This window comes from Talpa occidentalis, unplaced genomic scaffold (assembly GCF_014898055.3).
Source record: "Talpa occidentalis isolate TD23 unplaced genomic scaffold, MPIMG_talOcc4v2.1 talOcc4.8, whole genome shotgun sequence".
NCBI lineage: Eukaryota > Metazoa > Chordata > Mammalia > Eulipotyphla > Talpidae > Talpa > Talpa occidentalis.
In genome coordinates this window covers 18,975,999-18,990,947 of record NW_023605194.1, presented here as the reverse complement: position 1 = coordinate 18,990,947, position 14,949 = coordinate 18,975,999, and the positions used below count along the sequence as shown (strand labels likewise).

Below are 14,949 nucleotides of genomic sequence, written 5' to 3'. Positions count from 1 at the left end.
CTGGGGGTTGGGAGGGAGTGAGATGTTGCTGCCACCATCCAGTGAGCAGAAGCCAGGGAATACTGCTAAATGCCCTACAAAGCACAGGACATTCTCCCACAAAGATAATGTGGCTCCAAATGTCAGTAGTGTTCAGGTGGAGAAACCAACCCTGAGCTAGAAACTGTCTGTGCACAGGAGGTTCAGCTGTGTTTAGGAAGGAGTCATGGAAGTCAAGTGGCTCACCAAAGGTGGACTGAGATGTTTAAATGAAAGAGTAACAGGTACAGGTACATTTTTCCTACTTCATTCTAAGCAACAAGTGTCAATTACCTGATCAAGAATTTGGAATGTTGACATCTGGGTTGACTCTGATCAGTAGGCTCTATATCTTGTCAAAGATACTCAGTGAATTTTTTATGGCCAGTAGATAAATACCCTCCAGAATGTTGTGGTCTCAGTATTGCCTGAATGTTTTTATATGGTTGAAAGAACCATTAGGCTACAGCTATCTGAACAGCTGCCCCTATTTCTATCAGGTGCCTATTGCTGAGACTTGGGTTTACTGTAATCTATCTGATGGCATACAAAATGTCCCCTCTTCTAGATCATTGCCATCTCTTTTACTCTTTACATCTAAGGTTTCAAGTTCAGAAAGATCTTTATGGTTACTTGGAGTGTCTTAGAGATATAACTCAAATTCTGAATATTTTAAAAATATTTTATTTTATATAATTCTTACATCATTTTTCATTTTTGCACAATGTATGCATTTTCATTTTGGTTATATTCCCCATACAATTGCACCCCTCCCTTGTTTTGACCTAATCCTTCCTCTCCTCCCCCCCCACCAGTGTAATATGTCTCTGGTTTATAGTTGCTTGTTGATTTTGATTTTTACTTTGTATTAATTAGTCTTTTTCTTGGTACCTTATTTAGGTTTTCTAAATTCCTGCTATGCGTGAGACCATCCGGTATTTTTCTTTTTCTTTCTGACTTATTTTGCTGAGCATGATCCCTTCTAGCTCCATCCATGTTGCTGCAAACTGCATGTGTTTATCTTTTTTGAATGCTGAGTAATATTCCATTGTGTATATGTACCACATCTTCTTGATCCAGTCATCTATTTTTGGGCATTTGGGTTGCTTCCATAGCTTAGCTATTGGAAATAGTGCTGCATGGTGTATATGTACCACATCTTCTTGATCCAGTCATCTATTTTTTGGCATTTGGGTTGTTTCCATAGCTTAGGTATTGTAAATAGTGCTGCTATAAACATAGGGGTGCTGGTGCCCTTTGGAATTAATGTTTCTGTGTCATTCGGGTAAATACCTAGGAGTGGAATCAAATTCTGAATATTATTTTTAAAAATTGCAGGGAAATGATTGTTAATATGACCTAGTATCTGAGGTAGAATTAAATTATTTCCTTGGCAGTGTCCCATTGCAATTTTGTGCATGTGTGTTAATTTAGACCAAAACCCTAGTTTATTTCAGCATCAGCAACAGTCTTAGCCATCACAACTCTATCCAAGTCTACAGGAGTCTTTATAGTAAGCCTAAGGCTCAACCGACTGTGGGATCAGAGGTCATGGTGGTCAGGTCTCTGGCAATAAGTTAGGAACCTGTGATGCTGGTGTTGGTGGCAGGTGTGGGGTGGAGGGGGGCTTCAATTCCATGCAGGCAGGAGATCCTCAATGGCCTGGTTCCACTCCAACTGCTGCTCTGTCTGGATGAAGCAGCTTTAGGCTGCCCACTACCGCCTGCCCACCTCCAAGAATCCCAGGCCGCCTGCTTGGAGATCTAGAAGGCCTGATCCATGGTTGTGGTATCCTTGCCCCTGGTACCAGCTTCTGAAACTCTAGCCCCTTAATCACCTCTGGAAACTTTATGTTCTTGCTCAGGTGGGGCAGCTTGATGTGCAAACTTGCTCAGTGCCCAGGTTGGATAGGCAGGTGAGAAATAGCCCAGGTGAGGGTTTCATATGAACTTGTAGTTCTTAGACAAGAAGGGCATCGGAACCCGGGTGCGGCTGTTGCTGAAGCTGGTGAGCACTTCCTCCGTGTTGTCCCCTTTATGCATGGAGATGGCCTCCAGGAGGCCCTCCTCACTGATCCACACCAGGAAGCCTTTTTTTGTCATTGTGCCAATGCCATAGGCATAGGGCCTGTCACAGGCCAGGCCTGAGGCAGCAGCAGGGGTGATACAGGCTTGTGGAAGAGGACATAGTGGAGGATGAGTTGTTCTGCTCTGCCAGAGTTGTGCTTTTAAGGGCTCAGTACCCACTCGCCAGGTTGTTGGCGAAGTTGGACAGGGCTTCCAGGGAGGGTTTCTCTATGACAGGCCACTCGCTGTGGCTACATTTTGTGTGTATGTGTGGGCGGGGATAGTGGATAAGCCACAGATGCAGTGGCTAGTGCAACCCATGATCTCAGCCACAGTTGGGATATAGGTTATAGCTGGAATGTAGCTGTGTACAGGGGTCCTCGGTGCTGGAGTCAAAGAACTGAACTTGTTTTACGAGTCCTCATTCCCACCTTGCAGCATATGCTCATGATGTCTGGGCAACTGAGGTTTTTCATTCTGGTCTGGATGAGGTTGTCCAGCGTGAAGCTTGTCTGCATGCTCTTAGTATGCAGCTCCACCTGTAGCTGGGAGTGAGTACTTTGGCCTTGTGGTGGTTGTGCCTGCTGACATCAGAGAACAGTAACTTCATTGCATTGTGGCTGTTGGAGAAGTGTTGGCAGGAGCAGAAAGGCTGGGGAGGGAATGCTGGGTAAGGGGAAATGGGGAATAGGGGCCAGCCCATTGGCAAATCAGGGAGAGGTGTAGTGGAACACCTCTTTAGCAATTTCTTTTGCTTCCAAAAAAGGCCTGCCTCAGAGAGCTGGAAATTCTGAGAAAAACGGGATGGAGTTTAGAATTGTGCTTAGAATGAGCTGTATCTCTGAGAACCCACATGTGCTCTTCACTGTCCTCACTTTTGAAACGGTCTGCAACAAATTAATTGGTACCTTCAATATTTCAGATCCCACTGAAAACAATATCTTTTTCTGGGCTAAGAAGTAGTTTATTTATTTAAAAATAAATAATTAAAAAATTAAAAAATAAATCAAGGAACACAAAAAAAAATAAAAGAAAATTTTAAGATATAACATATGCTTTATCAGCTAGAACTCACTCACAGAGAGGATACTGAAGCAAATGTTAGGAGGCCAGGTTTTTGACATTCTCCATTCTGTCATCTGCAGCCTTGGTGCCGCGGACCAGCACAGCAGTAGACGATGAGGCCGTCTCAGGGTTGAGAGACTGCGCAGGGTGGTCAGGGATTCGGTTAAAGAAATGACAAACAGGGCCTCCCCCGGTGGCGCAGCGGTTGAGCGCTGGGTTGCGAAGCTGCCCGCGGCCTCTGCGGCGCCGGTTCGATCCCCGGCTGCTCCCCGGCCACCGGAGGAGGGTCCCACATGGCGCGCAGACCTCTCCTGCCGCCCGCTGCTCCCCTCAGCAGTGTACTTCGGTCCTTCTGCCTGCTCTGCTCCCCGCTCTGGCTCTGGTGAATTCTCTCACCCTCCCGCGCTTCTGACTGTACCCAGTGCATGTATAAACAAAAACAAAACAAAACCAGCAAACAAATAAATAAAGCATGCCTCTATAAAAAAAAAAAAAAAAAAAAAAAGAAATGACAAACAGACACACTTCAAGAGTGAAAATCTGAGTGTAATTTTATTTGAGTTGGTGACCAGTATATATATGTTTTCTAAAGGCATAGGAATGGCGAACATCAGTGAAGAAATTAGCTTGCTTATAGGTTTAGCTTATCATTGACAGGGCAGTGATTTACATCTGGACCCAGGCACATTCCTAAGTAGTTAGGCTATTAATTTTTCTTTTTGTTTTATATGATTACTTTTTGTTTTAACTACTCACTATTACTATTAATTAACACAGGTGAATTTTACTTTTCACAATGTAATATTTTTATCATTTAGATTAATACAAACTAGGCTAAGTATACAACAGAGAAATTATTAAGCTAGCAGTTCAATTAATACACAGAGTTTAGTAACGTTTCATTTGAATCAGCCTAGTTATTAGATTTCGTATGTTCTTTTTTAATCGGCAAACCAATGACCTTTTAAACAGAGAAAGAGAAAAGATTTTAGAGAGACAGTTGTATTAGAATAAAGTTTGTGGGTCTAGAGAAGGTGAGATAAGTTTCCGAGCGAACAGCATTCCTGTAGTGGCTTCTGGTGGTCGTTATCTTTCAACAGGTTTCCGTCTTATCTATGTCTTCAGGCGGTTTTTTGCTGTTCTCCTCCTGCGCGCTGGTTGCCCAGCCGGACCTAGGGATTCCTAGAGGTCACTGCAGGAGGAGGTGCAGCAAGTATATCTTCAGGGGGTTTTGCTGTTCTCCGCCTGCGCGCTGGTTGCCCAGCCGGACCTAGGGACCGTGGCGCAAGCCATTAGCCCTAAGGGTCACTGCAGGGGGAGGTGCAGCACTTGGGATGTCAGTTTCTTATCTATAAAATGTTGCAGACTTCCGAGAGGCCAACTCAGAGAAGTGGGACTGGATATATGTTGTGTCTATAACATCACTCTAAATGATGACCTGGAGGCTTTGCCACATTATATAAAATTTAAGAAGGAATGAATTCTATTGGTTTTTGTATTTAATTACAGCACAAAATGAGCCTGAGTAATTTCGCAAGAAGAATTGAAACATAAAACTTTTTTATACCTGTTTAGTTATTACAAAGATTCTCAGAGGCAAAGTCAGTTATCTTATCAGTGGTTTTTGTGTCTGTAAGTGTCCAGGGTTAAAAGTTAAGTGGTGCATCTTGTCCAAGGCCAATTCTGCAGTGTTTCTGTAGCAGGTAGCGGTCTCCAGTGTGGAATTCCACAAGAAGAAGGGGAAGATGCTTAGCACAGTGCCTGGCATATAGTATGTGCTCAGTAAATGCTAGCAATTAATGTTGTACGATAAGAGTGTCGCCAAATTGACCTCGCATGTTCTTAATATGTCTTGGATGACTGGCCTCTCTCTCTTTGCTGGGAATCTAGTGTTTTGGATCTGAATCAGGTTGAGTTTGTCTTCCCAGACCACCTTCATCCACATCATGTGTCTCTCACCAATTTCTAACCATTTTTTTTTAAAGATTTATTTATTTATGCATACAAGAGCTGGAATATAGGCCAGAGGTGTGGGGGTGAGAGGATTCACAAGAGACAGAGTGGGGAACAGAACAGGCAGACTGACAAAATACACTGCTGAGGGGAGCAGCGGGCGAGACAGGAGAGGTCTGCTGCGCCATGTGGGTTGCTCCCTGGCTGGCCCGGGCTGCAGCGGCTGCAGATAGCTTCATAGGTTGCGTCTTAACCCCTTGCGCAGCTAGGGAGGCCCTATTTCTAACTTTTCAGAAAAGGGCCTTACTACTTAGACTTGGAAGGTTGGGGAAAGAAAAAGGTAGTCAGGAAATCTCCAGGTAGATTCTCTGAGGCCTGTGGGACTTAGATGGTAAACACAGAGTGAACAGGAATGTGAGGGCGTGTGCACATGGAAATGCTCTCTGGCCTTCCAGCACATCTGCCTGCCCCTCTGCTTTGACTCCAGTCAGCCAAGAAGTCCTTGCCTGTGCAAAAGCTCAGGTCCCTCCTATGTCAGGAAGTTGGATTAGATCCCTCCCATCTGTCCCTCTCTCAGTAAAATTTCTCAAGGCCTTCACACCAACCTTGACCATGTGTTTCCAGGCTGCCCTCTCCCCTCCACCAGTCTAACCTCATCTCACTGCCCTGCCCACTGCCAAGAGCTGTAGCTGTCACTTGGAGGGCAGGTTGGGGGTGGGGGACCTGTGCTTGGTATGAGCTTTGCATTCTGTCCTGGAACAATTGCCAGTGCAGTAATTTCTCCTCCCTACCTCCCCATTTTAGGATTTTTGCCAAACTATTTACTACCTCCTTATGAGGAAGTGGTGAACAACATCCAACTCCTTCCTGGCCATACATGTGGTGCCTTCCAGTTCCAGCAGCAGCAGCAGCAACAGCTGCCTTCTCAGTGTGGCTCTGCAGGCGGCCGCACCCCTGGCACCCATCCCACCAGGGACTCCCAGGGGGCACAGAGCAGTCCCTTGTCTGGGCCCAGCAGAAGCAGCGCAAGACCCCCAGCATCGCTGACCCTGAGCCCTCCGATATGCCTGCTGACCTGGCAGCCACCAAAGCCCTGGAATGGAGCCCAGTGTCTCTGTGGCCGGCCTGGGGGAGCTGGAGCCCAGGGCCTTCCTGGACAAGGATTCTGAATGTGAGGAGAAGCTACTGAGAGATGACAGCTTCGAGCTGGGTAGCATCCTCCTCAACAGCAGACAAGATGCTGGGCAGACATCACTGCTTCACAGGAGACTCGGGCACTGAGGTGCGTGTGTGCAACTGGGTCAGCAAGAAGGTACACAAAGCCAGCTCCTGGTGAGTACCATGAAGCATGTGCGCACAGGAATCCGGGGCAAGAGTGCAGCCCACCTAGGGGTTCAGGGCAGCCTTCCCAGAGTAGGGACCGCTAAACTAAGCTGACCATGTAGATAGAAATGTAAAAGGAATGAATTCTAGACAATATTTGTTTTGCAGATTATTGCATGTGTATACTATGTGTTAGGGACTGGAAATAAAAAGGCATGGGAAAACAGAAAAGTGTGGGTGTCACGTCTGTAGCTTTGAGCAATTTAATCTTTCTGGGGAGTTATATTCTGGAAAGTGACAGGAGATGAAGCTGGAGAGGTAAGGTAGTCATTAAATGACTTTAATTTGTCTTGATTGTATTATTTGTTGGCTGTTTACGCAATGCCTGGTGTTGTCTAAGCTTCTTACCTACATATTCTTATTTTTACTTCAAAATAGCTCTCTGGGATATGGACTGTAGTATTCCCGCTTTGTTATAGGGTTGAGACATTCAGGTGAGCTGACTAGCTTGTCCAAGGTCACACAGCTGGGGGAACTGTGGTAGAGCCAGGGTTTGAAGCCACACTTGTTGATGCCAAAGCCCAGGCCAAGTTGCACCAAGATAGAGGGTGAGAGCCCATGGACACAGCGCAGTGGCTGGGAGTCATGGGTTGTGACTGATGGCCTTCCCTCGTCCTGGGCAGGGAGGAGGACTTAGGTCAGAGGCAAAGGTGGGGGGATGGGCTGCTTGGGCCAGACTAAAAGATCATGAGTCATTGCCCAAAAGGAAATGCAACTTTGTTCTTTCCCCGAGGACCCTTCTGCACAAACACAGGAGACAGTGGGGAGCACAGCTGCCCCACTTCCTGCATCATTGAAAGTGTGGGTTCTGGGCCCAGCCCTGCTGCTGAGGGGCTCTGTGCCTGTGGGAACTCACCTCCTGAGCACGGGCCTGTTTCCTCATTTTCAAATAGGTGCAGGGTCTCATTGCCCTGTCATCCATTATCTGACTCAACTGAGAAATTGGCTGTTTCCATCCCACTTACACTCACCCACAGCTTTTACAGGGACACTGACTTCTGCCAGTTGTTTATCTCTTCATCACTGTCTGCTGAATGTCTTTGAAATTCTGAACAACTTTGGGAAATTGTCCTTTAGTTCATTTCTCCCTACTACTAGATCTGAGGGGTGATGGAGTTCAGAGGCCAGCTGGTGGAGGACCCTGGAGGAGGAACTGGGAAGAGGGAGGGGCAACCTCTGGTTAAAGCCTCTCCCAGCATCTCAGTGGGGTGTTAGCAGCTCTCCAGGCTGCTTGTGATAGGGGGAGGGACAGCCACATCTGCCCACCTGCTGCTCTGACCCTGAGGCGAGACCAGCAGTCACAGGCCAGTAGGACTGAGCTGCAGGGACACTGGGGTATGCTCTACTACCACTGGATTAGCAAGCCCTTGGAGGAAGAAGGAGCAGCTGTAGGGGAAGATCCTGCCTCCTCACAGGGGCTTCCTTGATTTCTCTGTCTTCACTGGACCAGACAGGGTTTCAGCCTTGCCCTGTTGCCCTTCCAGAGTCCTCCTCAGTCAGAGGGCAAGGACTGTGCTGTTGAGGTTCTGAGCCTGGTATGGGACTGGCAATTACCAGGAGCTGGAGTTTTAGCCCTTCTCTGCTATAAAGGGTAGGGCCACTTCCCCCACCTCCCTACTCTACAGCTATCTCTGGACATCTTGTTGCCTGGCCAGTGACCAAGGTTTAAAGAGGGTGTGTACCAGCATCTGGGTCTCATTATCCCACAGCCTCCTAACTTTCTCCTGGGCCCACTGTGATCAGTAGAGAAACCAAACACCACTCAGCAGTTAGGAAGCTATTTTAAAAATATATAAGGCTTCTCCTCTTCAAAGTTTAAAACATGGGATTTCCTGTCATACTTCGAGTAAAACATAAAGAACCAGCTACTTACCAAGGTCCCATGGGACCTGGCCACCATCTCCCACTCTGACCTCTTCAGGGACCACTCCCACCTCACTGGCTCTGCCCTGGCCATGCTCACCTCTCCCACCTGGAGACCTTCCCACCCGCAGTAACCTGGACCTTCAAGTGCTCCCTCAGCACCGGACACCTTCCCCAGGCCTTGCCACCACCCCTGACCATGTGTTTCCTGGCCGCCCTCCCCCTCCACCAGTCTCTCCTCATCTCACTCCACCATCACCAGTGTAGCTCATTTCAGTGAACTCAGGAGTCTCTGAAGTCCCTGTTTGTAGGTCAGTCCTCACGGGAATGTAGCATCGCGAGACTAGGGAGGTTGCCTGTCCAGGCCCTGTGAGAGGCACATAGCAGCTGCTCGATAAGTATTTGTTGAGAGAATGAATGAACCAGTGAGGAAATGAATGGGCTTCTCAAGGCCCTTCTGAATAGAAACTGCTTAGAATAGTTTATGCACATCATGCCAGGGCTCAGGACGGGGGAGAACAGGAGAGGGGAAGGGTCACCTTAGTTACATGCTGTCTGCTGGAGTCAGGTTCCAGGTTCTAGTTCTGGGGGCTCCCTTCAGCCTGGGCCTCCTTCCAGGCCTCTCGGACCTTGATCTTCACTTTGAAAGGTTCAATCAGAAAGACCACATTGGGGATACCTTCCAGAGCGGGCATGTGTCCATCGTCTGGGACCTCGAGGTCAAACCTCTGCAGTAACCAGGCCATGAAGAGGAAGAGCTCCCTGCGGGCCAGCATCTCCCCTACGCATGTGCGTGGTCCCGCTCCAAAGGGCAAGTAGCTTAAGGATGGTGAGATGAGCTGGTTCCCTGTTGGGTCCAAGAAGCGCTCTGTGGACAGGGGAGGCAGCCATGAGTCAGGGGGCAGGACAAGAGAAAGCAGAGACATGGCCAGGTCCAAGAAGGGAGATGGGGTCTTGTCTGGGGAACCCCAGCCTGGGAGGGTGACAGCCTTACTTAGGGCCCTTTGGCTATTCTCAGGTTGGCCTCAATCACTCACAGGAAATGGAATGTCAGAGGGTGGATAGAGGCAGCATTAGCAGGTTTAAATGCCACCACCCAAGGGGCTAGGGTGTGTTTGGGGGACCCATGTGCCCACATTTTGAGAAGAGAGATTGAAAAAAAGACTGGTGTCTAGTGTGTGGTTTGGGGAATCTAGGGGAGCATGGGAGTGTCAACTGGTACACGTGGTTGCCACTCAAAGTTTTCTAGTAGCAAGCCATGCAGAGAGGAAGCTGAGTAGTCGGTGTAGCACAGAGAGCAGGCTGGTTGTGTGGCCCCGGAGCAGGACAGAACAGACACTCACCAGGCATGAATTTGTCAGGCTGGTCCCACTCCGTCTCACTCTTATGCAGCGCCCACAAATTGATGATGACATCTGTGCCTTTGTCGATGGCATAACCACCGATACTGCCCCAGAGAGGGAGAGGAATAGGTTATGGAATGTTGTGGCTCCCACCTGCTCAGCCCCAAGCCTGCACAGTCTACTTCCTGGGGACAAGTTACCCTCTCTTGCCTCACCCCTACTGCATCACTTTTTCCTCAGCATCTGCCAGATCCAATCTGCAGCTAGCGCTTCTCCAGCCCACTGTGCCTGACAACCACTTGTGTGTAAATCCTGTGTAGTGGGTACATGAGTGTCGGGGCAGGTGGGTATACATCAGAGCTGGTGCACATCTGTGTGTGCCTGGGGCTGCTGGACTGGGCAGAGGAGAGGGTACCTGGTCTTATCCAGACTACGTGTCTCCAAGGGCAGTGGGCCAGAGGTGTCTGAGTGTGGTCAGTAACCTGTGGTCTGTGAGTGGGTATGAGTCTGATGGATACATTGATAAGTAGGCTCACGGGTAGGCTGATTGATAGCCAATCATTGACCATCAGTTGATCAGCAAGCTAAGAGGAACAGGACAAAGGAGAGATCACATGAATGGGAAGAGTGCTGAATGCATCATGAGACGGGTGATATAGGCAGGGAAGCACACCTGGAGTTGACGATAGCCTGGTGGGGGATGAGCATTGGGGCTACGGGCCTGATGCGCAGCACCTCTCTAATGGTGGCCTCCAGGAGGAGGAGATGGTTGCGGTCGCTGAGAGTTGGTGTGCGGTTGAAACCTACATTCTGATCAATCTCCTTCTGGATCTTCTTTTTCAGCTGTGGGCCAGAAGAGATGTGTGTGATCAGCAGACTGAAGCCTACGGGTACATGGTTTTGCTAGAATCCCATTGTTAGATCCAGAAGAGCTGGTCCAGACCCTTCCCAGTGGTGAGTGTGTAGCCCAGGTCCTTCTTTCAGAGGATGGGATACCTAATCCCTAGCCCCAGAGCCAAGCACTGCTGGATGCGGGGTAGTTCCTGCAACTCCTTTTGCAAAGTAGGCCTGAGAGTTCTGCCTTTCCCTCTGTCTGGGGACAGAGGTTGGGCTGGCTGGGGTCAAGGGTGATTGGGAAGACTGGAGTAGAGAGAAGCCCACCTGAGGATAATGCAGCAGGAAGGCCACAGTCCACAGCACCACAGAGCAGGTGGTCTCCACACCAGCCCCAAAGATGTCCCCGATGGTGCTGAGAATGTGTTTATCTGAAAGCAGCTTTGAATCCTGGTCTGGGTCTGCATTGTTGTTGTCTGAGTTCATCTGAGCTTGGATCAGCACGTCCAGCATGGTAGTGATAGAGTCGCTGCTGAAGCTCTCCTGATGGGTGATATAGGAGACAGTGCTAAGGACAGAGCCCCACCTGAACACCCTCCTTTACTTCCATCTCAGAATTGAGGTTTGTCTTGGAGATGAAGGAGCACAGTAGTCTAGGTAGGACCTATGAGATGTGGAGTTAGGATGCAGCACTGAGCCCTCCCTGAATTTGAGTTTGGTGGGTCCTTTCTAGGATCCTCTTCAGTTTCTCACTTCCCCACCCCCATCATGAGTTGAGTCCATCTCCATTGGTGCCTACTGTGTGCCAGGTTCTGCGATATGGGGAGAGCCCAGTGTCCAACATAAACCAACCCTGTTCTCATGCATATTCAACCTGACTTATAATTTCTTCTGCTCCATTTCCTACCTTATATTTTCCAAGAATTTCAGTCAGTAATTCATTTCTCATGTTAACACAGTTCCTTAAAATTTCCAGTGTTTTATTGGGGAAAATCTGTAAAGAAGAAAAAAAGGTCAAATCCATTCCTCTTCCATTTTCCTTATCTAGCTATCCAAACCCCTCTTTCTCTGGAGTGTTCCTTTTCACCAGGCTTAGCGTCAAATGGAAGGAAGATGGCGCAGAATCAGAACTTCAATGATAAGTAATAAGTAGGACAATTCCAAGCAAGTGAAAAAGGAGTTTCCAATTTCCTCTCCCTGTTCTCTCAAACATCAAGACTGAGTGAGACTTTATTTAGTAAATCTGCTATATTTCCAGCCTTTAGGAGTCAGAAAGATGTGATTCTGGAGCTGGGAAACTTCCTTAACTTCCTAAATCAGATTTCTATCTGCAGGGTAAGAATGATGAAGCCCACCTCCAAAGGGAACAGATTGTTTAATGGTGGCACAAGGCACATTAATAAAACTATGAGAACCACTATCACAAACCTTAAAATGCATGCTATTTATATTCATGAAGAGAAAGTGCAAGGTGTTTATAGTCAGTGGAGGTTGATCTCACTGTGACAAGTCGTCAGGAATAAGGTGAGCCTGGACTTAGCAGTAGAGGAAACTATGAGGACCCACTTGGTGGCTACTGGGATCTGAAAGTTGGGCCTGGTTTCATCCTCACCTTCAATCCAGGGAATATGTCTACTATGGTATTCTTGCCCAGCATATCCAGGATGCCATTACTGTAATGGTGTATGATCTTGAGCTTAGGATCCTCATACTTGTAGGTGAAGTTGAAGCAGATGAAGCACATAATGTTGGTCACCGCCATGAAGACAGGCAAGGACAAATCTACAGACTGTCCACACTTGGTGGCCAGGAAATCAGACAGTGAACTGATTTCCTGACATACTGAGGGGAGACAGGGACAAGAGGGTGGGGAATTAAGCAACACTCTCAACCCTTATCTGCCAGTTCCATTAGCCCAGCACACAGATGGCTCTAGATGGCAGCAGTAACCGAGAAAATGCTATTGTACAATGTGCAATCTACAACCCCCTTGCCTCCCTAACCATCATGTACAAGACCAGGAACCAACCAGGTACTCACTCATTTTCTCTAGTCTCTGGTTGCCATCCTTGAAAAGAGCAAACGTAGCCTGCACCAGCTTCCGATGCAGCTGCCACTGGGCACCATGATCAGCAAAGGCAATGCCCTTGTGATTGTTTGACAGGATGCCTAGAGTAACCTTTAGAGAGCAGGAAACACTGTAGGAAGCAAACAAGCGCCACCCACCTTGTCCTGGGTCTCCCACACCTGTTCCCCTTCTGGGAGGAGGGAGGAGACAGGTGCCTGCCAAGCTGAATCCCAAGGGGGCATTCCTGTGGGATGGCAGTGACAGTGATGCCCTGGTAGCAGAGGTTGAAGGCCCCCAGTGCCCAAACCATCAAGGGGGCAGAGAGAGAAGAAAGAACTCTGAATTTGACTGAAGGGTGCTGGATCCAGTTTAATGACAAGGCTTCTGCTGAATCTCTCCTTTCCATCAGTTTCTTCCCTGGGGCAATAGCTGGGGCTGGACAAGCTCTCTGAACTGTGTTTCCTGGGGACGGGGGGCAGGCAGGCCAGTGGAAAGGAGGACTGTCCAGGTTCTGCCTCTCCTGGGCCCTATGCGAGTGCTGAAGGCGCATCAGCTCATCGCTTTCTGTTTATCTTTGCGTGGCAAGTCTGCGTGCCATGGAAATTTGGCCACCACAGCCAAATCTGAGAAGAGCAGGAGTCTGGTATACCCTCTGCTCGGGGGCAAGGCACCATCTCCAGAGGTAGCCCCCTCCCCAGAAGCATGAGGGTTCAAAGCTTTCCTTCTTCTACCCTCACCCACTAGCCCCATCAGATCTCTTTCTTTTAGGGAGAGAAGAGCTCAGAATAGTCGGGAGTGAGGCAGTTGACCCACTGAGCTGGCTGACTGATGCAAGCAAAGAAAGGCAAGTCATCAGTCATCCCGATCAAAGATGGGAGTCTGGGTTCCTGTCTGGGTGTTCAGGTAAGCAGTGAGCTGCAGGGTGCTAGGACGGGGCTCTGGCAGTGTTTCTGGATCTCAGGCCCCTCCTCTTCCCCTAGAAGCACCTGAGTGAGCTCAGTAGGATGCACCATTCAGCCCTGAAATGCTACCATGGGTCAGACCCTGTGAGCTGGAGCAGCTGCAGACAGATCCAGGGAAGTTGCACCCTGTCCTCCCAGGGCCCGGCTTTTCGGCTTTTCCCATCCCCCTTCCCATGGAGAGAGTGAGCACTATGCCCATCTTGCACATGAAAAGGAACTTCATAAAGACTGTTTTCTGAGCACTTACTGAGCTGGATACTGGCCTCATTGCTTCATTTTCACTGTCATTAATTAGGGAAGTGTTGGCTGAGAGACATCATCATCCAGTTCAGGGGCAAGATGGGCGGAGTGAGGGCTCCACTCTGTCCACGCCAGGGCTCAGGGTATGAGAGTTCCTTTCATCCTTCCTGCCTGGTTGAGTGACTGAATGGGGTCTGAACCTACTCCCCACCCACAGCCAAACCACAGTGTCTCTGGAGGAATTACAGGTATTGTTGCTGGGAGGGTCATTGTGAACATGGTCTTGGCTGAGACCCGCACAACCCCAGGGGATGGTGAGAAAGGAGGCACAGGGCACTGCTTACCACTTGGGGCCGCCCAGCGAAGTCCTTGCCTTTCTTGATCAGCACCTCCCTGGCCAGCTGGTGCTCCCCAATGATCACTGTAGTCTTGTTTCCCATACGAAGGGAATAGATGGGGCCATATTTTCTCTGCAGCTTGAAGAAATTCACATGCTGATGTCCATGTCTGGGGAGGAAGGGAAGGCTGCCCACCAGGGGCAGGGCTGGGAGGCTGTTGGGGTACTTGGCACCAGGGGACTTGCCCTTGGGCCAGAAGAAATAGGCCAGGGTGAGCAACAAGAGAGGGAGGAGCTCCCACATGGTGATAGGAGGGGCAAGCACTGTTGGTGGAAGAGCTGTAGCCACTTAGAGCCTATGGAGGCCTCTTAAAGGGTTGGACTGACCTTCGCCTTGACTTGTATTATCTTCTGCCTTGTAGAAGTTTATCCTGGAGCACAGCCAGACCTGAGCCCTCTCTCAGAACAGTGAGGGGAAGGGGGAACAGGCGCCTCTGTAAGGGCTGACTCAAGTTCAGGGCAAACCCCTAGGTTGTAGCTAGATTAGTAGACAACAGCTAACCCTCTACCCCCCTCCCCCATCCACCCCCCATCCACGGACCCAGCTTCGAGTTCTCCATCAGTGAATTCCTAGTGATTTCTAGAAGCAAAAATATTTGTGTCAGCAATTAGAAATGTTTTTTTTCCATGTTGTATATTTAAAAAAATGGACAAATGACATTGTTGTGAGGGGCATAACAGCAAAGATTGTAAAAGATATTTTATCCAGTGTTTTTTAAAATTTATTTAAATTATTTTTATCTAGTTATATCATTAG

General features: G+C 48.6%; 1 protein-coding gene and 1 pseudogene across 1 annotated transcript; both read right to left on the bottom strand.

The window, feature by feature from the left end:
• Nucleotides 1–1,781: 1,781 nt before the first annotated feature.
• On the bottom strand, nt 1,782–2,602 carry LOC119234181 (creatine kinase B-type-like; annotated as a pseudogene).
• Nucleotides 2,603–3,679: 1,077 nt separating this feature from the next.
• Nucleotides 3,680–14,494, bottom strand: LOC119234908 (steroid 17-alpha-hydroxylase/17,20 lyase-like). The gene is made up of 8 exons (XM_037497998.2): nt 14,140–14,494; nt 12,566–12,704; nt 12,138–12,367; nt 11,433–11,519; nt 10,853–11,068; nt 10,365–10,534; nt 9,692–9,795; nt 3,680–9,216 (listed from the first exon to the last, which is right to left on the bottom strand). Exons 1-8 carry the CDS (start codon nt 14,434–14,436, stop codon nt 8,927–8,929), a joined length of 1,533 nt encoding a protein of 510 aa, XP_037353895.1. The 5' UTR covers nt 14,437–14,494; the 3' UTR covers nt 3,680–8,926.
• Nucleotides 14,495–14,949: the final 455 nt, after the last annotated feature.

Excerpts from the sequence above, each read along its gene's own strand:
- LOC119234908 (XM_037497998.2), bottom strand. The coding sequence starts at position 14,436 with ATGTGGGAGCTCCTCCCTCTCTTGTTGCTCACCCTGGCCTATTTCTTC. Across the intron at positions 12,368-12,565 it reads CCAGAGACTAGAGAAAATGA|TATGTCAGGAAATCAGTTCA; the intron begins GTGAGTACCTGG and ends GTCTCCCCTCAG. Across the intron at positions 9,217-9,691 it reads GCCTGACAAATTCATGCCTG|AGCGCTTCTTGGACCCAACA; the intron begins GTGAGTGTCTGT and ends CCCTGTCCACAG.